This window comes from Leptinotarsa decemlineata, unplaced genomic scaffold, assembly GCF_025532065.1.
Source record: "Leptinotarsa decemlineata unplaced genomic scaffold, Ldec_3_MD MMD2_tig00000133_RagTag_RagTag, whole genome shotgun sequence".
NCBI lineage: Eukaryota > Metazoa > Arthropoda > Insecta > Coleoptera > Chrysomelidae > Leptinotarsa > Leptinotarsa decemlineata.
In genome coordinates, this window is record NW_027412542.1 from 1,463,324 (window position 1) to 1,490,552 (window position 27,229).

The 27,229-nt window shown below is 33.3% G+C and overlaps 2 protein-coding genes across 2 annotated transcripts; one reads left to right on the forward strand and one right to left on the reverse strand.

Moving 5' to 3' along the window:
• On the forward strand, positions 1–26,922 carry LOC111503488 (facilitated trehalose transporter Tret1). Its single transcript, XM_023157792.2, is given in 5 exon segments — positions 1–288; positions 343–409; positions 2,957–3,147; positions 3,149–4,305; positions 26,545–26,922. Coding segments are annotated over 4 exon segments (1,458 nt in total). The 5' UTR covers positions 1–219; the 3' UTR covers positions 4,280–4,305; positions 26,545–26,922.
• On the reverse strand, positions 13,043–16,753 carry LOC111503489 (uncharacterized). The gene is made up of 2 exons (XM_074172511.1): positions 16,535–16,753; positions 13,043–15,183 (listed from the first exon to the last, which is right to left on the reverse strand). Exons 1-2 carry the CDS (start codon positions 16,626–16,628, stop codon positions 13,556–13,558), a joined length of 1,722 nt encoding a protein of 573 aa, XP_074028612.1. The 5' UTR covers positions 16,629–16,753; the 3' UTR covers positions 13,043–13,555.
• Positions 26,923–27,229: the final 307 nt, after the last annotated feature.

Sequence of the window (27,229 nt, forward strand, 5' to 3'; positions counted from 1 at the left end):
ACAGCACTGGATATGTTGGTTCATTTGCTAACAAAGATGAAATAATAAAGAACTTCAAGGTCGTGAGGCATTGGATATTGGATATCTCTATCGTGGTTTGGCAACAATGATCTCGTACTTGTTTGATTATTAAATTTTGTCAACAAAGAGTTTCAAATTCAAAAATTGGAAAACAAAAATCATTCACATAAAAAAGGTGTTAATAAATAATCAACCATCATGGAACAAGACAGATATTCTTTAATAAACCAAGTTAATTCAAATCAGGAATCAGGTTATGAATCCGTAGTAAGTACCAGAAGGCCAAACATAATGTTATATGTATTTTCTTGTGTATTCCAGAACGCTAGTAGTTTACTTCACGAAGGAACTCCAAATCGATTTCGACAGTACTTTGCAGCACTAGCAGGTATTTTCTGGCGTTTATTTCTATCCCTGAATATTTTAATAGTCATTTCTCTTATCACAGAATGGATAGCATGTTATCCAAATGCAAGAGTAATTTTTTTATCAGATAGTCAATTCACATAAGTATAAGTGGAATGAATATCTCTGTATCATTTCCCTTTCTCTCAGAAGAAATTCAAGATGAACTCAAGTACCAGCTGATGTGTTCGGTTTCAAAAATCTGGAGTCGAGTGAGCTGATGTAAGTTTGAAATAACGTGATCACAGAGTCCATGGAGTTCGATTTTATCTGGAATGCCAAAATTTCATTGGTGGTATTATCATCATCACTATAAAACCTCAATCATATGATCGATGAAGTTTTTTCCTACAACAGGACTACTATTCAAACGTGACTTGCGTTTAAGATGACATTATAATGTAAATTTGAATGTAACGTCAACTTTTCTTTGTGATGACAAATAAGAGTCAAAAATTTAACCAAATGTTGATAATCTTACAAAAAAAACTCTAAAGCTCAACCCAATATTTTTTACTTAAATATGGAAACTAAAAACTGAGAAATATATTAAATGAACGCTTCTAGTCTTAGGGTACATTCATACACCTAGTCATAAGAAATCATAAACAGTCAATCATTACTTTTCAATGGAACCGTTCATCCACGAGCACAGATATTGTCATATATACCTGTATTTATAATATTCATGTGCACGAGTTGTAGGTGTTCAGTAGAAGCAAATGAAAAACATGAATTCTTAAATTTTAAAACTTATGACAAAACGGGTGCATGAATCCACTTTTAAGTCCCAAGTAAAAACTTGGATCCTTGAATTTCACTTTTGAGTTTTGAGTCAGCAAATTTCAACCGCTGCTCTATACATTCATTTTCAATCTCTAAATTGGTGTACAGTAATATACTCTGCATATTCTTTGTTTCTAGTAAAGTCTTTATATGCTGTTATCTAGCCTAAATATGAGTTAAAAGTGAAATGTTGATACAATGTTTTAGTCAAGGTCTTTGTGTTTTTGTAACTGAAGGTTGTTTACTCAACAGCAGATTATCACAAGGGAATATTATTCAATTTATTGGCCTATGAATTGAAATTTGATATATTGCCAAACAGATAAATGAATGTGAAACATTTTATTTATACTGTCGTTAGATTATAAGGCCTGCTACGATCTAAGAATGTAATTAAAATATTTTTTATATATCTCGCTGATTTCTTCATCTCATACATATTGAGTTTCAGGCAAAGTGGGTAACAAAAATTTCCCTTTTTACTACGGAATTCAATTTTAGGATGATAAGAATAATTTGATTTCGAGTTGCTTATATAATTAGACCACTTCATCTCAAAGATGCCAACTTGGTTGGTGAAACGCGCGTCGAGAAGAGTGTTTTAGTTCTGGTATTTGGGAGCAGTGCTGTTATGAATTTATTATCATTTGGTACTTACCATACACTGCGTAGATTATGTCTGAATATACACAAATCAGAAATAATAAAAGTTGTTAAATGAAACAACAGATGTACAAAATGAAGAGGTACGTTGAACTATTCAAACTTTTTTTTTACTTCTTTCCAACCCAACTCATGAACAGCTATATTTACATATCATCTAACATACCACATTTCCAAATGTAGCTTCATTTTCATATCAAATTAGCCCACATCCACATTAAACAATTACTCTTATAATTCCATTAGTAAATCGAAGTTTAGAAACATATTTATTAGTGAAAGGCAAAGATTTATCCAGAAAAATATCAACATTAAAGCGCTTTTAATTTTTCAGATTTACATCACTTAAGCTTTAGTCAACAAATTGCAACTTGATTCTACTTGAAAAAAATAATTGCTAAACTCTGAGCTTACGGAATCACTGAAAATGTTTTAAATTAGTTTCAGAGCTATTTATCAAACCATACCTACAGTGTCAAAATCGGTAGTTCAATTTCTTAATGTCCTAATTCCTCAAGGACCCCATTCTGGACCCTTTTTCTTCAATTTATTTATCGACGGCATTGACATCTTTAACAGTACTTTTTTATTATTATCTGCAGGCATCCTGAAGGTTTTTAAAACAGTTTCTAATCTTGAATCGTTGGTGTATTGAAACGAACTTTGTTAAATGTATAAGAATAATGTCAGATTACTGTTTCTCAGGACACATCAACAGTAGGTTTTACATATCATTTTAATGATACCCTATTCCAAAAATTAGAATAAATATGTGATGTAGGATTCATCCTAGCACCACTGATGGGACCAAGAGGGGTCAAAACAGCGCTGTCTAGTGTTGAATCACGAATTCTTTGTTTTTCGGATCTAGTTTTATCTAGTTGCCTTGCACTTGAAGACAAGGATGAATCTTGTTTGACGGTCAATATCGAAGTTTGGCTTTGGACAATCTCGTTCATCTTTGATGTTCTGGATCGGGCGTTTTTAACAGGCAATGTCATCACCTTTACTTACAGCTTATAGGAGATATGACTTCAACAGCTCAGTCACATAACCCCAAAATAATATTCCTTTGTTTCAGCCACATTCTCAGCTTTAGCAGCTGGTACCGTACTTGGATGGACTTCTCCGATTCTGGACGACCTTCAAGCTGGTAAATATCACAATATTTCACTGGACCGCAACCAAATAGGATGGACAGGTTCATTTGCCACTCTTGGTGGAATGGCCATGTGCATTCCTACTGGATTCATCTGTGACATCATTGGACGTAAAAAAAACCCTTTTGTCATTATTTATCCCCTTCAGCGTTGGATGGTTACTACTGATATTTGCGGATAACGTGTTGATGTTATATTTTGGACGTTTAATAACTGGTTTAGCAGCAGGGGCATGCTGCATTGCAGCCCCATTATACACTAGCGAGATCGCTCACAAGAGTCTGAGAGGGACTTTGGGAAGTTTTTTTCAGCTGATGGTAACAATAGGTATACTCCTAGCTTACATTTTCGGAAAATTTTTGAACCCAATACATTTCACAATCTGGTGCGCCTGCATACCTTTCATCTTCGTCATTCTGTTTGTATTTCAACCAGAATCACCGATATTTTTGTTAAAGATAGGACGCTACAACGAGGCAAGGTCGGCTTTATCGAAACTTCGTGGCCCAACCTACAAAATAGACACAGAAATCAACGAGATTGAAGGTTTTTTGAAAGAGAGCACCCAAACAGCTGTTTCCCTATATGAAACCTTCACTCAAAAGTCCGTTGTAAAGGCTTTAGTTGTAACTTCATCTCTGATGTTTTTCCAGCAGTTTAGTGGTGTGAATGCTGTCATTTTGTATACTAGCGAGATTTTTAAGTCTTCAGGCGTTAATGTAGATCCGAAAACTGCCTCTATTATTGTAGGAGCTTTTCAAGCGGTGGCAACTTTCGCTGCATCCCTAGTAGTTGATAGACTTGGTCGGCGGATTCTACTTTTCGTTTCTACACTATTTGTCACAATCACTACATTCTTATTAGCCGTCTATTTCACTCTCAAATACCGAGTAGATGTAGATGAAACCATTTTAGGCAAACTCTGGTTCTTGCCAGTAGGAGCGCTGTGTATTTTTATGGTAGCTTTCTCTCTCGGTTTGGGTCCTATTCCGTGGGTAATTTCCTCTGAACTCTTTCCTACGGAGATAAAAAGCATCACCAGTTCGTCTGCCGGTACCATCAACTGGTTTTTGGCGTTCATACTCACTAAATTTTTCCTACAAATTTCTGATTTGATAGGACAGGACGGCAGTTTCTACATCTTCAGTTTCGCTTCTTTGATTGGAGTATTCTTCGTGTACATTTTCGTGCCGGAAACCAAAGGAAAAAGTTTTTCAGAGATACAGTTGGCGCTGAGTGAGTGACTTTAAGAAATTATAAAGAAATTTGGGTATTGTCTGGTAGATATTCGAAAAAAATATTCAAACAGATTATTTATTTTCTTGATAACGTTACATGTTCAATCACATACTTTAATATTGAAAAAAACTTGAAAAACTAAAAATGTCATAGGTGTTAATGCTATTATAAGGCTATTATGTAGTAAAACTGTTACAGAAGTCAGATATTTATATTGTATAATGGCATTTACAGAAGTGATTCCATATTCTAGTCATGATGTGCTTATTATATTTTCTTATCATTAGAAGAATGTCTTTTGAAAATGGGTTGGTATGATGACAAATTATCAACAAGGGAAAATGTATAGAATGGAGTTCTGTAAAGCGGATGAGAGCCATGTTACAGTATGATAATATGAAGTATGAGCATTAGTACAAGGAAAACTTTTTCACTCGTTCATTTTTGATATTATTGGTTTGATTTTTCTGTCAATCCCACACAGCAACCAAAAATTTGATTTGTACGTGTTGTATCTTTCCTTTACTGTAATTCAGAAAAGCTACTTCCTCACTCGAGTTTCACTGGCCTTTTCAATAAAATCCCCTTTCGTAATTACATTAGAAAACGAAGAAAATTAAGGGGTACAACACTCAAATGCAGACACGTGTTTCTGTCTCGTTGGTTGTCAGTACGGCCAGCTAGCTAAGTACAACAATGGGCAACCCTCAGTTGTGATTACAAACGGGCTTGAAACAGGTACACGAATGTACAGTGACCTTTAATGGGATATATGAAACTGTACCATTGTAAGGATTCATTCAGCCACTTGTTTCTGGTGTGTTTTAATGAAGTGTCCTGCAAATTGAAACATTATTTTGGTCCATGTGATGTTTTTATTCAAATCGTTCCTGGATTTCTTGTATTTGAATTACATATGCGACTTTTGAATCTCAGAGGTACAGTAATTTATGTTCTATACCATCACATGCACCAATAATTTGACTTACCTCATTTACCATAGGCGATAATAAAAATATATGTTCTATTTCCTTTTGGAAATATAAGTTTTTAAAAAATATTTATTTTGAGTTACAGAATACTAAATTATAAAAGTAACTAACGTGTTCTAATAACTAACTTATTTCGGTATTTATAGGAGAATAATTGTTTGCATAAGCTGAAATTGAAACAAAGAGAATGAAGAGTCTTTGTGTCTGTTGTCTTTGAAGAACTGCGTATTAGCAGGTATTGATTCTGAAGCGTCAGCCTTGACATTTGATTTTGTTTACTCCATGTCACCTTAGTTATGAATGGAGAAAGTCAATAAACAACATATAACATGTATACATTTTTTCTATGGCATATGTTGAAGTGAGTTTTTATCAACTCTAAAGAGTAGATACAGTTGCACTTTATTTGCAGAGGTAGATAAAGTATTACTTTAAACGCAATGACAGGTAAAGCACTAATTTTTTTATGAAACTACAACTCATACAGTGAGGCAAATATTTTGTTAATATCTTTCACCTCCTCCTCTGACTCAGAAAGCAGTTTCATGTTCTTCACCTTTTTCTCAGACATTATAATATTTGAGAAATAAAACGCATTAAATATTTATTGCGTTTTATTCAGTTTCAACACACAGAAATAAAAATTTGATAATAAATCCCATAGCAGATCATATTGTTGAAACAATTTATAGTTTTTAAAATATGTACTATTAGGCAACATGAAGTTCATTTCTACTTAGTGGCGAAAACATTGATAAAAAATGTTTTTCAAAACACATATTGCAACACTTATAGATCTCGGAAGAGAAAATAGAGTGTTTTTCAAAGTGAATTAATTTATTGCATATTATAATTTGACTCTGTCTGTCTCAGCTAATAGTGAAAAGAAAAAGTGATGAATAAAATACTGTTATTGAACATCAAAATATTTAAAACAATTTTTATTAACACACACACACACACACACTATATCATCTTTGTTCCATTTTCAAAGTGCTGAAACTTTCAATTAAATGCAGGTAAATGAGTGAAATCTTAAATGTGCTTTATACTTGAACATAAACTGATCTACTTATTGAAAATATCTAACGACTGTACTGGTGAAAAAACTAATAACGAAATAGAACTTGAGATATTCACATGTTTATTTTATAGCTTTAATGATATCCCTGTTTGTTCATTCCAGATCAGTTGTAGATTTCAATAAAAAATATAATTCATCCAATAGTGATACAAATATATCTTATCACATATTCATCTCTTTCCAACCTATTGAAACTTGTACTACTGGTTTTCTTCAATCATCTAGTTGCCTAGATCAGGCTTTTGCATGGTTGTTCTGGAAAAATATACTGTAAAATCTATGATTTTTGAAGAGCTTCAAAAAGTAGTTTCATTATTTTCATTCTGCTTGGGACCAACATTAACCTATTATCTCAAAACCATATTGCCAACACACAAAAATCACTATCGGAGTTATTAATGGTGATGGGCTACTTTATTTGAAGTGAATGTATATGGGTCAAAGTATTTTGTGGACTTGATGGCTGTAGTATCAAGGTTTGTAAGCATGCCGTTTCGTCTACGACTGCGGTAGATGTTATCAAAGGCGATGAGACAACGGAAAAAGTGTTCTGGTTGTCATCAAAGCACCGCAGTCGTAGGCAAAACATTAGGCATAAAATGTGCAGACCACGGTCAGCAAACAGAAAAAATAGCGTTGACAAAATTGTCTCCGGTCGTGAAAGTTTATACTCTCTCATCAATATATGTTTGCTATAAATATGGATGTAAATATTGTTGCATTTGATCACACTTTGAATTGAAATAGAAACAATGAATATTATTATTCAAATTCAGTTCCTACACCTACTCTATCTGATCACTGTTATTTGGTTTCTCTATATTTTTTCATTCTGATTTTGATGCATTGTCTTGTTAACTGTTCCTAAAGCTCATTTCTTGTTCTTTCATTCATTACAGTTTTTCAGCACTTCAAGGGGGGTATATTTACAATATTTTACAGTACACATAGGTTATCAATACACTTCGGCTCTGCCCATATCTGCGATCTTGTCTAAACAACAAAACGCAAATGTAGCCATAGCCTTAGTCTCTTCGTTGTTGATTTCTATATATTTATTATATATTCGTATTTATGCTTAGAAAATGTTTGTTAGTGTTTGTGTACAAATATATGACCGAAAAAATATAAATTTGGGTTTCTGTTCACAATCACAACATATTTGTAAAATTTAAACCTATAATTGAAAACCTTCTGCTTCAAACAATTTCATCAATTCGTAGTGGTAAACCACAGTTCATGATCTCATTAATACCACTATTCCCATTGGTACTGAACCAAATACTCAACCAAAATCAATCAGGTTGAAATAAAAATAATTGAGTCTTTACATAAGTCTTCTAGTCACATTTGTAAAAATAGGTTCTCTTACATTATGACAGTTTATATTTCATTGAGAAATATTTTTCACTTCTGCATGTTTTGTTACCTGAACATATCGAAAATGAAAATAAGTTTTTTAATAAATGCTCAACAAGTAATATCGGAGTTTATGTGAACTGCAAATGAATTTACAATATTTTATGAAATCTGTAACTAATAGCTCTTTTTACCAATACTTGATAGCAGTTAGAATTGAATATGTCTGAAGAAACTATTGTGTAGTGAAACATGTGTCACAGTTTTGTAAATTATTTAGTTAAAGTCTTACAAGAGTTAATCATCAATCGAATAGTTTTCTAATCTGATCCTTTTTATCTTACTCAGTAGGAATTAGAGAATAACTGAGGACTTCGTAATGAAATTGATTAACATTTCAACAAAAGTATGTTTATTTCGGGAAGAAATTATTAAATACAGACTTCTTATGAAAATGAGGTGTTTTTGTGAAGTATACTTAAAAAAAGTCTTATTTTGCCTAGTCAAATCTGACTTCGATATTCTCTTCATTCGATCTCACAATGCATGTTGATTCTCCTACACGTATTTCTAAATACTCAAGTACTATTCTTGACTATGTATGTTCAAATACCCGAAAAATCAGCTGTAAAGTTGTCATTGCTGGACTATCTGACCATGAGTCTGTTTTGTTCAATTTCCAAGGAGGTCAAAAATTATCGAGGCCAAAGAAGCGCTTTGGAAGAATCTACAGCAAAAATTTTTTTATACTTATGTAGATCTTTGCAATGATGCAAGGTGGAATGATTTACATCATCCCAATGATGACCCAGTGAGTAGGTTTCATGAAACTATCTCTAATAATTTTAATACTGCGTTCCCTATTAGCAAAATTAAAACTAAAATTAAAAAGCCATGGATCACAAACGGCATTAAGGTCTCAGCAGAAAATCTACGATCACTATATTTAATTCGGAAATATTTAGGTAACAATGAAGGCTTCAACTCCCTATATAATAGGTACAAAAACATTTATAGAAGAACTGTAAGGACTGCAAAACAACTTTATTATATCAAAAAAATGGAAAGGTCTGCAAACAAACAAAAAGAAAGCTGGGCAATCATCAATGACCTCAGGGGAAAAATAATATTGCTCCTACGAAAACTGACCTAAAATCTGATTGTATTAACAAATATTACTGCACTGTGGCACATAATTTATCCAAAGATATAAAATCCAATATAAATCCATTGACTTTTCTTAAAGACAAATCAGTTTCAGAAACGTTTTTTTTTCATGCCTACAGATGTTATGGAAATTAGAAAAATTCTTAAAGAAATTAAAAAGTTAAACTCGGCTGGTTGGGATGACATGAGCATAAAAGTATTTACCGAGTTGCCCAACTCCGCTATCACCGCTTTGGTAGAAGCTATAAATACAAGTTTCATAACGGGTGTATTTCCGGCATGTTTAAAAACAGCAATTGTTATTCCTTTGCACAAAGGAGGCGACACTAACAATCCTGCCAACTTTAGGCCTATTTCTATGCTACCTACCCTTGCTTAAATCATAGAAAAACTTGTTAAACAAAGAATTATGATGTTTGTGAAAAAGCATAATATTATTATTAGCAGTCAGTTTGGGCTTCAGAGTTTGAAAAACACGGAAGATGCTATGTTTCATCTACTGGAAAACGTGTATCTCAATTTAAATAATCGTGAAATAGCAGCGGCAGTTTTTTGAGATCTTTCAAAAGCTTTCGATTGCGTGGCTCATGAAATTCTGCTGCAAAAACTAGATGTGTATGTATGGCTTTAGAGATATATCTTTGAAATGGTTCAGATCATACCTGTCAGAACGTACTCAGAAAGTCAAACTCCCGGACAACATATCCCATCTCCAGAAAGTTACTTGTGGTGTTCCTCAAAGATCAGTTCTAGGCCCAATTCTCTTCTTGTTATATATTAACGACCTAGCTCGCATTAATATGACCGCAGAAATAACCCAATTCGCTGATGACACTACATTATTTTGGCATTGCAAGAATAAAAGGGAACTGCATGATTTGATCATCATGGATATTATAAAAATAAAAGACTAGTGTGATGCTAATCTCTTGTCATTTAATATCTCAAAAACTAGCATCATCACACTCAAGTGCTCCACACTAGATATCTACCTGGGTACTCAATTTTCTGGGATTACAAATTGATAAAAATTTGGATTTTGAAGGTCACATAAATAACCTATGTAAAAAAAATTCATCAGGATGCTTTGCAGTCAGAGTATCAGCAAATGAATTGGGCACTAATATGGCAAAAAATGTGTACTTTGCTCTGTGTACTTTGTTGATAGGGTGTTTGTACTACAAAAAAAAGGAATTAGAAATATGTGTAGAGTTGGATTCAGGGATTCCTGTCGAACTTTATTCAGAAAGCATAAAATCTTGACCTTGCCTTCCATACTTATATTGGAAATGTTATATCTGGTGCAAAAAAAATACAGGACGGACATTTTCATTTCACCACGACGAAATACCAGAAATAAGCTCAATATAGGTTTACCGATTCCACTGTCATCAAAAATTGAGAGGTCTTTCATATATAATGGAAAAAAATGTTTAACCATTTGCCAATTGAGATCAAAGGCATAACATGTACCACTAAATTTAGAAAGTCTGCAAAAAAGCTTCTGATTTCAAAGGCTTTTTATTCTTTAGACGAATTCTATTCAGTCAGAAATTTAAATTATATAAACAATTAATTTTAATTATTGTGTTTCAGTACCTACTGGTATTTAAACTATGTGACTTTTTTAACTTTTTGTTTGATGTTTACATTAAGCTCTGAACTGTATAGTTGAAAATGTTTACGGAGTTGATACTTACTGTTATTTTCTATGCATTCCCTTTTATATTTTTATGCTTTATAGTTTTTATATTCTCACGCTTACATTTATGTGTTGCATGAGAATATTCATTATTATTATTATTTATTTCAAAATGTAGCATATATATTATTACTTTCTGACTACTTTTTCACCCCAAAATGCTGAAATCACCAAATGTTCGAATATTACTTTCAATTTGTATAATTATATTCTTTAAAATAATAACACTTTTGACAATAATATTTTATCTTCCACAATATCTTTTAAATTATGTATCTTATCTTATATATATATATATATATATATATATATATATATATATATATATATATATATATATTTCAATATTAAATTCTACAAAAAGGATTTGAAGCTTTATTATCTGCGAGCGCTTTCGACAGTTGGTAGTACTGTCATCTTCTAGGCACCCTCAAAGTGCCGGTGGCTCTTAAATTGAAATCAATATGGGAATGATCAAAGAGTACTTATCTATTTATTTTTTGATTTTCATGGAATTATTTTCCAGCAGCATGACTGCATTAACCTTTCTAGATTTTATATATATATATATATATATATATATATATATATATATATATATATATATATATATATATATATATATAACTCCGTACAGTTGGGGGCACATTCGTATGAATACGTAATTGTCACCCTGTATTTTAGCTACCTTTAGCACATCAGCACACCGACTTCGGTCGGGAATGCGGGGATGGTTATTGCCGTCGTGCCATCAATGTTCAATTCAGGAGTTGATTGCGATTTGAGTGTTGAAATTCGATACTGGTGCAGTTAAAATTACTTAAAATGTTTGTTGGCTTCCTTGGGCAAGTACTAATAGTAATAACGAGTATGATAACAACGTAGACATTTTCCAGTATAGTGATTCCAATAGCGATGGTGAACAATGTGAAAAAGAGATACCATTTGCATATTGAAACACAGAGAGACCTTAAAAAGTTCAACAAAAAGTCCAGGATGGCATATGTCTATCTCTTAGATATAACCAACAATAACCACTTTTTATCCTCGAGAGATAATGGCTTTTTTACGAAGCGATTTTAAACAATACAACAATAATCCTTATCCAATTAAGTACCTCAAATACATTGTGCGTTAAATATAGATCAATATGCCCCTATACAGCATGTAATTTAAATGAATATTTTCCAAAATATTACAAATTTGAAATTCAGGAACATAGTGGTTGCGTTCACTGCATTAATTGTCATGACGCGGTTTATTGAGCTCACTTACATATATGTCTAAATGTTCTATACATGCCTATCCTTGATTTATTTCCACTTCGTTTATATGATTCGGATGCTGTAACTTCGCCCGCGTGTTAATCTCTTATGAATCGATTGTCGGAGTCTCCAGAAGAGAGAGCATTGCCATCAAACGAAAAATGAGCTATACCCATAATAAACAAAGTGAAATTACTGACAAAGAAATAGTGGACAATATGGACATCCTGTCTACGGACCTACACACGACTTCGATGGTTTCGTACATTACTAAAACGTTTCAAACAAACCGGACCAAGAAACTGTTTTCAAGAAAATTGGTCTGCTTCAACAAAAATTAAATGTTATTACTGAAGCAAGGAACACTGGTTTAGCAAAAAAAATGTTCACGAAGAAATAGAAATACTACGAAAATATTTAAAAGAAGAAGAGAAATGTTTAAAGAATTAAAAGAGCAGTGCCAAGCGTACAAAAAAACTTCAAACTAAAGATTAAACTTGAAAAAGTTGAACGGGAAAATGAGCCACTCTGCGTTGGACGCCGTTGTGAAACATCGTCTGAGGATGTCGATTGGCTCCACGAAGACGAAGTTGATGTATAAGGTTTAATAAATCCGGAATCCTCTTTGTCTGCTCTCCAGATGCCAGTATTGGAAGAATCTGGATGTCTGGCAAATCCGTGGACAAAGGAGTACATATCTCCAACTGATTTATTTTCACATAGCTATTCGTCGCACGCTTAGGAGTGAAGTGACTTAATTCAAATATGATGATCTCTGAGAAATGAATAAAAGAGGCTTGAAAAATATATTTTGGATTATGAAATCAATGTAATATACTGGTTTTGTTTTTCAAAATTTAATATATTTTTAAGTATAGTTACTTATACTATCATGATTGTCGTCATGCTGATATGATTTATCGAGTTGTAGTGTGACTCCGATATTTGGGCTCTGTTGCAAGCCCCATGATCATGGTAGAACTGGTACAGTTCTTCCGTGATCATCGCGCTTGCAACAGTACATATTTTTCAAGCCTATGCCCTTCACTGCCAGCAAATAACGTTTTTTTTAATCAAGTCACTGTAGTATGAAGAGTACGTTATTAAAAGTATGGATATTTTTTTGAATATAGAAACGATATTATTTTATTTCAGTTAGTTTTCGTTTCTAATTGCATTGCCAAAGATTAAAATAAGTATGTGATTTAATTTTTTTATTTTAAGAGTGTATTGTTAAAAACAAAGCTGAAATAGGAGAAAGCATGAGGAAAACAATAGATGATAAAGCCAAAAATGTGAGGACAGGGTCAAATCAAAAAAATCGAGTAACTGAATGTTGGATGAGTAATAAAAGTTTATTAGTTGAGCTAATTTTAACATACTCAAGTAAATGTTCATAACATTATATGTGATTGTCAAATAAAACAAACAAATTACGCATTGCGTATAGTTTAAAATATCTTGTTTCATTTATCATTATAGCAAACGCGATTAAAACAACTTAATAATAATAACATAATAACAAAGGTATATTAGCGACTTGCCGGTAGTTTAGTACGGCGCGTTACATGAAGGGAGGGGCTCAGAAATCTAAAAAAGTGTTGCATTTCCCGAACCTCCAGCATTTCCTGAACCTCCTGCACTACCTTTACCCTCGCCTCCAAATATTCCATCAATAATTCCGCCGGTAAATCCGCCAGAAGGTTTGATGCTTACTTCTCGTTTGTAGTTAGAGCCAAATCCACTATCCCTTTAATTATTACCGAAAGGTCATTTTGCACCGAGGAAGATTTGACGAGAGTTGACAGATCATAAGACCCGTTACTCGATGTGCGAAGAGCTACAGACACGCTGTGATAAATTTGTCCAAAAGGTGGGAATACTCGCCCTAGTTTTTCTACGTCGAAGCGTCCTCCAAGGATGCTCAAGATGGATTGAATATTGTTTCCTTTCGTTAATCCTGAAATGACGTCACCGGGGGTTATATATTCTTCGATTTCAATGCCCAAACTTTTCAGGAGAGATAGACCATGAGGGCTTATCAGTTGTAGAACTAGGTAGAAGAGTAGAGCGGGAATTGTCACTGCTATTCCGAATCCCACGATCACTTTCAGCTTCAGAAGAACCGAAATGACCAGTACCAGGACATTTGTTACTGATCCGCTCACCAAGATTACGATGATTTCTGAAATATTGAGCTTGCCTTTGAAGAGTTTTCCCGCCTGCAAATTGTTCACCCAAGTGACGAATTCCGTCAATTCTTTCGAAGAGGATGCTTTCGAAATATCTACTAGTTTCGTAAGAGCATCGATATAAATCTGTAAATTTATGCTCTTCTGGGAAGTTCTAGAGGCAGCAAATTCCAAGAGGGTCTTTAAGAACACTTTGAATTCGATTTCCCCGCGAATGAGGACATTGATGTATAAAATAATTTTGAAGACTCCAGTAACTCCGGTCGAAACGTTACCTCCAAGTTGGACAATAAGAGCAAGAAGTTTATCGGTACAGTTGAGAAGACCAGCGAGGAGAGTTATTTTGCCTTTCGCGGCAATTGGGAAAAGGATGTTGATGAAGAGTTCCAGCCCGTTTCTTGACCCGAATATCAAGGATAAATCGAATTTAACTTTAGCTGCGATGAGTGTGGCTAAACCACCATTGATATTGCCGAACAATACTCCGAGTCCTTCGAGAACTCCACCTAACCAAACAAAGTCTCCATGCAGCTTAATCAGGCCTTTTCCACTGGCATCTAAGAAACCTTTCAAAGAACCTTTGATCAACGTCGAAATGGAAAGACTTATTTTGACAAGGAGGGTCAATGAAGCCTTGATATTGCCTTGAATTCCAAGTCCGAACTTATCTGATAAACTGATCAATGATTCGATGAGTATATTCGAGAGATCGCCTGATATATCGGAAAACGTGAACGTTTTTCCAATTTTCGGATCCAGGAATACTTTGAGTGACGTCAAGTTCGAGAAGATCTCAAATGTCGACTGAAAGCTAATGCTGTTGAATTTTGCCGCGCCTCCATGTATGTATACACCAGTACCATTTGGGGATTTCAGATCTAATATAAACATATTTCCAGTCGATCCATCGAAAATTCCTAGCAAATTTTCATTTATGTCGATGAAAAGTGCTACTTTATCTATTTTGTTGAATACCCCAAAAAGTTGTGTCTTCTCGTTGAAACTAATTTGCAGATGTCCTTTGTCATCTTCTTGATCGCAAGTGAGTCTGCATTCACCTGGTGGATCTGCCAAAGCGCGGTCTTCATATGGTGATGCTAACCTTGATGATCTAGGTTCGGGTGCAAAGCTTTTGACTCTTGAGTATTCTGAAAAAAAGTATTTCAAGGATTAACTTGGCTTGCAATTGGTAATCAGAAGAGAAGTCTCGATCAATGGAGCTAGAATAAACTAAGGCTACATGAGCATTACGGGTGGAAATATTAAGAGATCAATAAATTATGGAAGTGTGCCCGTTCCATAATTGAAGGTCGACTCTTTCAGTTGTATTGCCAATTGCATATGCAGGACATTTTCTGTGAAGATTCCTGCACTGACGCTTGTCTGATATAATCCAACGCCCTTCGTGGTATTAGCCAGGGGAGTAGTTGTTTTCTGATAGACGTCAGTCCATTAAACCTACTGTGTAGGTATATAGAGACTGGCTTGAACGTTTGAAGTTCCATTTGCTTTAGATTTGTTTACTGCCAGTCTTCAAGCATAGCCCATTGACTAATAAGAAAAGTATAAAATAGAGTTCATTGAAACTACTATCCGGTATAAGTTTGGTTCAATTGGTTTACGTTTAGGTGTAGTACTGACATGTGAAAAATCAATGGTTTTGAGATTTTTCATCTTTTACTTATATTCCTTTTCACACAGTATTTTATTCTTGAACATCGAACTGTAGAAGGATGTTTATTACAATGATTTTCCTTGCTAATCACAATTTTTTGACGGGTTAAAATTACATTTTTTGGAAATGACAGATGTGTGCCCTCTGCACAAATATAACTACTGCATAAGGATATTGAAAAGGGTGTAATAAGATTATTTTTAAATATAAATGACATCTACAGAAAATATCATTACAATTTGAAACCGTCAATATCGAAAAAACTCAAGGTACACTTTTTGTTTTACCAAGAATTCTGTGGAAGTGAATCAATTTTTCTAACAATTGACTAAATTAAATAATTTTTGAAATAGTAGTAGTATTCACATTATGCAAGCCACAGAGTGGTTCAGACTTCATCTGGACCTATGTATACAGTTCATGTAACAATCATATTGAAAACACCCATAATGTTACCAATAGTCTCGAAAAACACCAAAAGTAGGACCTATTTTTCCATTAGGTGAATAATTGTCCTATTTTTTAAAATTTCATTGCCATGTCATTTTAACCAAATTTTTCAATACGTTTGTCAAATTTGCAAAAACAAATCTCCTTTTTTTTCAATAAATGTCAAAATAATTTTTTCTGTTTTACACTGAGAACTTTTTCTGAAAGGAAAACAAATCCTGTGTATTTCCTTTTCAGAATGAGACATTTATGAAGTGAGCTTAAAACAATATATTTCAGAAAATGTTTCTTCAGGAATATTTTTCTATTGGAAGATTGCTTATGTTTTTTTGAACTTACAATTTTTAATCAAGTTACTTATAGTAAAAACTTACCATGACCCAAAGTACTGCCGAGTAAGGCACACAGAAAAATCGCTGTGACTTGCTGAGTATTCATTTTCGATTTTGAACTGATTTTTCTAACCATTTTTTCGCTTTTATACGCTGATTCGACAATCTATACCATTTCACATTCATGAAAATTCATCATTAGTTGGCATTTCTGAATAAATTTGATTCACTTTTTTGAAATGCATTCGTTATGGTTAAATAAGACAATCATTTTTCATGTTCTGTATTAATTAAGTCAAAGAAAATGGATTTGCAATTCCTGCAATGTTGTCAACTGACGAAAACTTGAAAGATACAACTCACGAAGTGAGTCAAGAGAATAAGTGATACAAAAATCGAAAGTTAACAAAAATTTTTAGAAAAAAATGTTTTTGACTTTCTACTTCTACAATTTCATACAGACAAAATGGAGAAAACTAAAAAATGTTTTCCCAAAAACTAATCTCTCCTATAAGAAGGTGTCGCTGAGATCAAATTAAATGAGTGTATAAATATATTTACGTACTGTCATCTGACATGAGTAGATTTAACTCTTTCGCGTGATGGCAGGAATGAATTAAGTACTTCATCTTGTAATATTCTTCAAAACGATGATGAAATGGTAATAAGACAAGTACCTTATTCCGAAACTTCGAAGTTCGCCATTAAAGTTGAAAGTGGTCCAGGTAAGTTAAATTCAATATCGTAACTCTTCCATATATTATATAGCGTTCTGATGAATGATACCTGATCCAGTTCCATAACGAATGTTTGGAGTAGAAACTGATTAGGAGAAAGTGATTTTCTTTTAATTCAATGTTCACATGGACTTAATTGTTTGGAAAGTGCTTTTTCTTTTGTGTAAGTCAATGTTCATGTAAAAGTAGTTGTTGAGACAGGGCTTTTTCTTCCAGTTAGCATCTGGAAGTAACTTCTTTGTATGATCAACACATCTTTGGAATAGTTAATTTCAAAGTTAATTGCTTTCTTTCTTTCTTCGGAACTTTCCTATGTTTTTTGTAAAAAGAAGGACAAGCAAAAAGCCAAAAACAATTCTTTCTCAAAAACTGATCTCTTCAAATTATATCCCTTCCAATTTTTTATAAAAATATGGCATTCACAGAAGTATTTTGGCCATACTTAAGTTATTAAAAAAGCAACCCAAATAGTGAATAATCCTTGTGAAAACTTTGAAACTCTGTTCCACAACCTTGAGTAGTTTATTTTTTCAAAAACTACACCTGACGATTTGATCTCCACAAACTTTAGCAAAACATGTTGTGATATATTTTTCAAATAAAGTTTGTGGAGATCAAATCGTTGAGGTGTAGTTTTTGAAATTACTAGGGATCTTCATCAAGTAACGGCCGAATCAATCAGAAAATTGAGTAGTTTAAGTGAAAAGTTATCGAAAATGAATCCTGAAAAATCTCACTAAATTTGAGTTACCGATTTGCATTTACCTTTTTTTCATTACTAGACCCATCAGAATGAGACGAAATAAAATTCAAAGAGAAAGACAGAAGAGGAAAGAAAAGAGATTACATTGTTACATTAGGTAGTATCTACAATTTTACACACACACATACAAGTATGTGTTCAACGCCGACTTAGAAATTTGCACAGACCGGAAGGGTTTTGAATAAGATATTCTTTAGACTTTCAGTTGTCAGCAAATCGATTACAGGAAGCGCAATAATCTCTTCGTACAATTAACCTCATCCTAGTCAAGCAGAGATACAACATTGCCCTGAGGAAATGTAAGAGAGAGAGGTAATGCAAGGAAGTTGAATAGGACCTCAGGTCTGAAAACAAATGCCTGAGTACACAAAACACAAAAAGGTTGAATAAAACCATTTCAACCTTATGAGTCGTCGAGAGTAGACCACAGGTGAATATGTAGATGTACCAAAGCTGCAAAAGAATTGGACCTTCTACTTCAAAAACTCCCTCAGAGAAGGTTCGACTTTGGCGGATATTGCTCTCCAAAAAAATTCTGCAAAGTTTGACTCATGTGCGATTCGTGAATGGTAAGGAATTGACTCTTTATCTACTCAGATCTATAAGGTGTTCTTCACATAATACCAGTCTGTTGAAGTCTCATGACAATGAAAACGTGGGTAAAGTTGTTCAGTTTCTTCTTATCAGGGGAAGACCAAGTGAAGACCAAGCATTCAAAGAAAGAAACACAATCAAGTTGAAGGATATAATTAACTTCCTCATTCACGAGTAGGTAGGTACCAGCGGCGGCTCGTCAGAGGAGACAAGGGAGGCTTAGCCTCCCCATAAAATTTGAGGTTTATAATCGCAATAAATTAAAAGAGTTTGACAGATGATTATGATAATTTTTTTCTAGAAATGCTTGGGTATCATTACTTTACCATTCATTTTTAATATAAATACATCATATGCCCGAAAAAACACTATCACTCACTACGTAGTACGTACCACACTGTATCCTGCATCAACAAACGTCAAACGCACCGCCCATGAACGAATAACAAATAAACCATCAAACCGAAATAATAAATGCCATACGTTGCAAGGGAGCCCAGCCTCCGACCTTTTTAAAAAACACAAGCTCCGCGAGACCGAACCAACCAGCGACATACGTCCCGATTTGTACGACTGCGTTTGTTTTTTATTTAATTATTCGGACGGGATGCCGTGACCGACGGGACTGAAAAATATTTCGGTAAATCGTTTTAGTGTTTCTTGATAATATTTGTTATTTGTCTATAAAACAGGCAGTATTGTATTATAGCAGTGCTTTTTGGTAATAATATAATATTTTAAAGTGTTTTTAAAGTATTTTCTTTCAATTTCAATCTGTTACGCCACTGTATCTAGTTTTACAATTAGAAGTACTTACATTTCAATTACCTGATTTTTACCTATGTTTGTAATGAATTAAATTACCTGAGCTTATTATATGTTTACACATTTGAAAAAACATTTAGTAACGGGGAGTTATTCAATTCTAATTGATTATTCAGTAAATTACCCGAATTCCTGAATCTATTGATTTCTAAACATTCTAGAAGATTGGGTTTCAAACACTTCTCTTCTACATGTAACACGTCGTATTCATGATTGTACTCATGTCCTTCTGCTAAAAGGTGGTTTACAAATGTGGGATTGGCCTTTCAATTTACAAAACTACTCTAATTCTCTATCTACTCTGATCTCTAATTCTTTGGGAAAACGTTTTCCCTGTTTGGTCAATATACAGTTTTGGGCAAGAGCCATAAGTCAGCTTATATACTCTCTTCTCTTCATTGTTTTTAATTAATTTACTCAGACTATCATTCGTTCTGTAAGCTACGTTTACGCATTCTTTCTTCAATTTGGGTAGACCAGGTCCATGGCTTGTTTTTGTAGTTTTTTTGGAAAGAATGGAGTCTATAATATCTACCATATAACTATTGTTGACCGTAATTTGTTTGATCAAACTCAGCTTTCTCTGGAACGCAGCAACTTTATGCTGGTAAGGGTGTGTGGAGGAATTATGTATGATAATTTCCGTGTAAGATGGTTTGTGGAAAAGGTTTCAAATTTAAAAATTGAAAAACAAAATTAATTCAAATAAACAAGTGAATAATAGTCAATCATCCACCATGGAAAAGGATATATATATATTCTTTAATGAACCAAGTTAATTTGAATCAGGTTATGAATACGTATTAATAACCAGAAGACCAAATATAATGTTATATGTATTTTCTTCTGTATTCCAGAATGCTCGTGATTTACTTCAATATGGAACTCCAAATCGACTTCAACAGTACTTTGCAACACTAGGAGGTATTTCAAGGCGTTTATTTCTATCACTAAATATTTTAATAGAGTTATTCATCTATCATAGAATGAATTGCATGTTACCTCAACGAAAGACTGATTTTGTTTTTCTCAGGTAGTCAATTCACAAAAATTCAGAAAAAATCCAGATGAATTCAACACCTGGTGGTGTGTTCAGAGTCTACGAAGCTTGATTTTATCTGGAATGCCAAAATTTCGTATGTAATATTATCGTCATCATGAAACCTCAATCATATGATGGATGAAATTTTTTTCTACAACAGAATTATACTTATTAATATTCTTTTTAAAATGCAAATCCGTTATACTAATTAATTTTACTATTTAAAAATGACTAGCGTTGAATATGGCATTATAATGTAAATGAGAATGTAATGTCAACTTTTCTTTGAAGGTATGTGATGACAAACAAGAGTCAAAAAATTCAAAAAATTTACCAAAAGTCGAAGATCTTACAAAAAAAACTGAAACTCAACCAATTTCTTTTACTTAAATATGATAACTGGAAACTAAAAAATCTATGTGATCCTAACGTGAATCGGAGCTAACCGATCACATTTTTTCAACGCTCTGATAAATACCAAACACATAGCAGATATTTCTGAGACAATAGATCTACATTATTGAATCCTTGCCGAGCAAAGCAAGCTCATCGATTGCTCAGATGTATATTAAATGAACACACCTAGTCTCGTAGACTCATACCTACATCCAGTCAAAAGGAAATCATAAACAATCAATTGTTACTTTTCAATGGAACCGTTTTTGCATGAGAATAGCTATTGTCATATACACCTGTACTTATAATATCTATATGCACGGGTTGTAAGCGTTTAATAGAAACAAATGATGAACATGAATTCTTAAATTGTAAAACTTGTGACAAGACTGGTACATGATTCCACTCTTGAGTCCCAAGTAATAACTTGGATCCTTAAATTTCACTTTTGAGTTTTGGCAAACATAAATTCTTATGACTTGACACTGCTTCATATATCCATCTTCAATCTCCAAATTGGTGTACGATAATCCAAGTGAAGGTTGTTTACTCAACAGCAGATTATCACAATGGAATATTATTCAATTTATTGGCCTATAAATTGAAATTTGATATATCGCCCAATAAACAAATGGATGTGAAACATTTTATTCATACTGTTAGATTATAAAGCTTGCTACAATCGAAAAATGTAATTGAGAAATTTTTCATTTTATACATCACACCTATTTCTTCATCTTGAGTTGCAAGCAAAGTGGGTAACAAAAATTTAATTTTTTATTACTGAATTGAATCCTAGGATGATTATTGCTTGTATAATTAGTGTACTTAATCAACTTAAGATGCCAACTAAGTTGGCGAAACGCGCGTCGAGAAGATTGTAGTTCTGGTATTTGGGAGTAGTGCTGTTTTCGATTTATGACTCATATACAGGCTGATTCACGGTGGATGGCACATTAGACGTTTCTGGTGAACCAGACAACGGATCACTTTGAAAATTTAATGGAGGGCATATTCGGACATTCTCTAGCCAACTAAAATATTTTCGACAATGCGGTGTTGCCGCTTCTATTAGAAAGCAGTAGCAACTTTGATTTTTCAAATGGAACACTCTGTATATAATATTATTTTTGGAATCTCCAACAATTGCCCGACAACTTTTCTTGATATTTCCCTATACCTATCTGTTACCGTTTTCGAAATAAAAATTAATTTCAATTTTTTTCTTCGAAAATCATGACTTCTAAAAATGCCGATATCTTTTAGTTAAGAAGTACTATGATATCGAAATTTGGTTTGGAGTTAGGTGATACTTGGACACTTCCCACACGTCAGCCTAATCTCCGTTACTTCAATACAGGGTGGTAAAAAAATACAGTTTTTTCGTTTGCTTGAAAAAGTTGCTGAAATTTGATTATTTTAAATGGAACACCCTGTATATTATTGAAAATTCGGAAAGCTGCTGAAATTTGCTTTCTTTCTATGTATATTATACCTATACCTAACTAGTCAAGTTTCGGACCTATGAACATTTATTTGTGAAAATGTCCCTTCAGAATGGTATTTCCACTCGGTATTTGGTAAGCAGGCCATGATTACTATTTGACAGTAGCGTTGTGACATTCTCCTAATAATATCGACATTTTCGTCACTTCAGAAGTTGCAAATACCTTCAAAACGATGGAACAAAACTATTCAAACGAAGTTCTTATGAATTTGTTTATTATTTTTGGACAGTGTGACAAAATTATCAGCAGAACATGTAGAAAGTTCAATGAAATGTATCCGAATCTACCGCCAATGAACCTCAAGAAATTTATACGAATTCAGAACAATTTCAATGCATTTGGATCAACTTTAAAAGCACCAAGAAATTTGAAATTGGAAATATTGATATGAATAATTATATGTATATGGTTCTTACTACCTACTGCATAGGTATTTGTCTCAAAATACAGAAATCGAAAATATTAAAAGTTGTTGAATGAAATAACGGATGTACAAAATGAAGAGATACATTAAACTATTCAAACTTTTTTTCTTCACTCCAACTCAACTCACAAACAACTATATTTACATATTACCTTTCACGTTTCAAAATATATATCTTTATTTTTATATCAAATTAGCTCATATCCACATTAAACAATTACTCTTATAATAACATTAGTAAATTGGGAGTTCAGAAACATACCTTTTCGTTAGTGAAAGCATAGATTTATCCAGAATGAATCAACTTCAAAGTACCTATTATTTTTTCAGAATTACATCACTAAAGCTTCAGATAAATTGAAGTTGATTCTATACACACAGCATTTGATAAAATCAATTGCTAAACTCTGAGCAAATGGAATCACAAAAATTTTTTATAATAGTTTTAGAGCTTGTCTCGAATACCTCAAGGACCCCATTCTGGACCCTTTTTCTTCAATTTATTTATCAGTGGCATTGGCATCTTTAACAATACCTACTTCTTTTTTATTATCTGCAGACACCCTGACTGTATTTAATTAATAATAATAATAATAATAATTTAATATTTTTAATCTTAAAGATGCTAAAAAGTTTTACAATCAAAAATCGATCTGTTTTATCGTTAGTGTATCAAAAAAGAACTTAATGTAAGAGAATGCTATCAGGGTACTGTTTTTTTGAACACACAATATATCCCGATCTCTGAAAGTGCTGGGTTTTATAATGCGCCCCTCATTGAAATTTTCCATTTAATCGAATTTCTGCACTTCTTCCTTGTTATACCTATATCTCTTCCTGAATATATCCCAACATTTTGATTGCCTTATTTGTAATATTTTGAAACATCCAAATAGTTCAGAATAAATTTATCGTATAGCATTTAAAAATTGCTTAACTTATCGTCATGACTATTGTCACAACTAATTATTGAATCACGTGAAAAACTCAATTTTTTCCGTTGTTATTAACTTTTAGAAGAGTTGGGGTCAAGTATTCCTGTGCAACAATACGAGAAAAATATACAACCTCTCAACACAGCTATCTGTCACACTTTCATGCTTCGGTGAACAAAATACCAAAATTTGCAAATAGATGTCATTGAGACATAGACATTTTTGGAACATTATAATCTTTTGAATATCAATTGTTAGAATTATAATAGTCTAGACATGATAAGTACAGCAATACCGCTGTTTGAATTTGTTTAGATATTATCCCTATCATCATTATGTTTTATGGGTATAGTCTCACACTTATCAAAAAGTGGTGGTGACGTTAGTAAATACAGATTGTCTTTAAAATCTTCTCAAAATGAATATAAAGTTTATATTTACTTTTTCTTTCTTTGGAATTTTCACAGGGGGTGGGACAAAGACAGCAGCAGACTCCCCAGAGAATAGATGATTTTAGAAAAAGCTGATCTCAAGCAGATTTTTGTGTAATTTGTGAATTATTTTAAGAAAGATAATTTTTTTGGTAATGTATAACAGCGATAAGCCACTTGTTAAGCGGATTTCATTTCGTATATAACGCACATGAATTGTTCATTCAATATTAGAATCTTTCATATTTGTGTCCCCTTCCATATCCTGAATTCATCACTTTACCTTCTACTTTACAGGTGTGTTTTGTTCGCACTAATCTTTTTCCAGAACTCATTCAACCAATGGTATTCTAGAGATGGGATATGAGATATTTTTCCTTCTTTTTCTATGTTTTTATTTTAATTCAAACCCCGAAAAGGACCATTGTTTCTGATGCAAACGACTTCTCCATTTTTGTAATTACTCATGAAGATGACAAAAAAAAACTAGTTTCAATTCCTCATTGATTGATTGATTTGTGAATATTCAGAAGGCAGTTATCATGTATTCGGAATTGTGGAATTGGCCGCGGTGGTAGTGCGCCCGACTCACGATCGGAAGGCCGTAAGTTCGATTCGACAGATTCGAAAAAAGTTTAAAAAATGTTGCAATTATTCTAAAAAAAGGTTGGTTAGGTAACAGGATCAAATGTTTCTTTAAAAAACAATAGTTTTCTTGCCGACGTTTCGAATTTATTCAAATTATTCTTCAGGGCTCTGTAACAATGAATTTTCATCAACATACCTTCCACAAAACTTATACGATTATTATCGTTTCCATTTCATAAGAAATTATTGGTTCTTAATTAAATTACTCACCGAAAAGTAGTTTTTTCCTGTTGATAATATTACTATTTTAAAAACCATCAGACATATTAGATATATATTTAAAAAAAAAATTGCAAACAACCAAAATTTCCGAGACAACACAAAACGACATGAAACAAACGAATGGCTTTATCTGAGATTCTGATAAGGTGGTGTCTGTTTTTTAATCAATGGCAAATTGAAATATGTTGTATTAAGGCCATCGACATCTCTTCTAGTGTTTACACTATCGCATTTGAGGATATGTATCATTTCGCTCAAAAGTCTCTTGGATACAGATGGTTGAACATTTAGAATAGTTGGGTGATCAAAATCAAAAATGTGTGCATATTCTTTTTCATGTTCATGTGTTCTGAAACTCGTGTTTTAAGATACCGTCCAACTGTATTTGACCTTCTACTTCTCCACCTTGATACAAAAAATGTGGGACTCTTCCAAAGAAAGGAAGGAAGCAATCAATTTCAAAAATTAACTGTATACAAAAATGTGTAGATCGTGCAAAGAAGTAACTTTCAGACACTGGAAGAAAAAGCCCTTTCGGAATAACTATTTTCATATAAACATTGAATTACTCGAAAGAAAAATACTTTTGAAACAAATACTTTCATATGAATGCTGAATTATAGTTTTTGGGCCTCGTTTATCATTGATAAGCGTAGAATAATAAATAACGTTTTTGTAAGGGGAGATGTCATCGCCTTCACTTAGGCTTTTCATTTAAGAACTGCCCAGCAATGCATTAGTGATTCATCCTAGCACCAATGATAGGATGATTTTTTTGTTTTTGGGCTCTAGTTTCATCTAGTTGCCTTGTTCTTGAAGACGAGAATGAATATCGTTTGGCGGTCGATATCGAAGTTTGGCTTTTCAACAGGCAGCTTTGGACAACCTCGTTCATCTTTGATGTTCTGGATCGAGTCTTCTGTTATTATCGCAGATGGCATCTCTAATGTTTTTCCAACAGCTTACTGGAGTGAATTCCGTCATTTTGTATACTAACGAGATTTTTAAAACTTCAGGCGTTAATATAGATCCGAAAACAAGCGGTGGCAACTTTCGCTGCATCTCTAGTAATTGACAGACTTGGTCGGCGGCTTCTGCTTCTCGTTTCCACACTGTTTGTTACAATCACTACATTCTTATTAGCCGTCTATTTCATTCTCAAATACCGAGCAGATGTAGATGAAACCACTCTGGGAAAACTCTGGTTCTTGCCAGTAGGAGCGCTGTGTATTTTTATGGTAGCTCTCTCTCTCGGTTTGGGTCCTATTCCGTGGGTAATTTCCTCTGAACTCTTTCCTACGGAGATAAAAAGCATCACCAGTTCGTCTGTCGCTACCATCAACTGGTTTTTGGCGTTCATACTCACTCCATTTTTCCTACAAATTTCTGATTTGATAGGACAGGACGGCAGTTTTTACATCTTCAGTTTCGCTTCTTTGATTGGAGTATTTTTCGTGTACATTTTCGTGCCGGAAACCAAAGGAAAAAGTTTTTCAGAGATTATAAGGAAATTATAAAGAAATTTAGGTAACCTTGTCTGGTAGATATTCGGAAAAAAATTCAAACAGATTATTTATTTTCTTGATATCGTTACATGTTCAATCACATATTGAAAAAAACTTGAAAAACTAAAAATGTCATAGGTGTTAATGCTATTATAAGGCTATTATGTAGTAAAACTGTTACATAAGTCAGATATTTATATTGTATAATGGCATTTACAGAAGTGATTCCATAGTCTAATCATGATGTGCTTGTCATTAGAAGAATGTCTTTTGAAAATGCGTCGGTATGATGGCAAATTATCAACAATGGAAAATGTATAGAATGGAGTTCTGTAAAGCAGATGAGAGTCATGTTACAGTATGGTTATATGAAGTATGAGCATTAGTACAAGGTAAACTTTTTCACTCGTTCATTTTTGATATCACTGGTTTGATTTCTCTGTCTTCCTCACTTAAGTTTCACTGGCCTTTTCAATAAAATCCCCTTTCGTAATTACATTAGAAAACGAAGAAAACTAAGGGATACAACACTCAAAAATGCAGACACGTGTTTCTGTCTCGTTGGTCAACAGTACGGCCAGCTAGCTAAGTACAACAATGGGCAAGACTCAGTTATGATTACAAACTGGCTTGAAATAGGTACACAAATGTTCAGTGAACTTTAATGGGGTTATATGAAACTGTACCATTGTAAGGATTCATTTGGT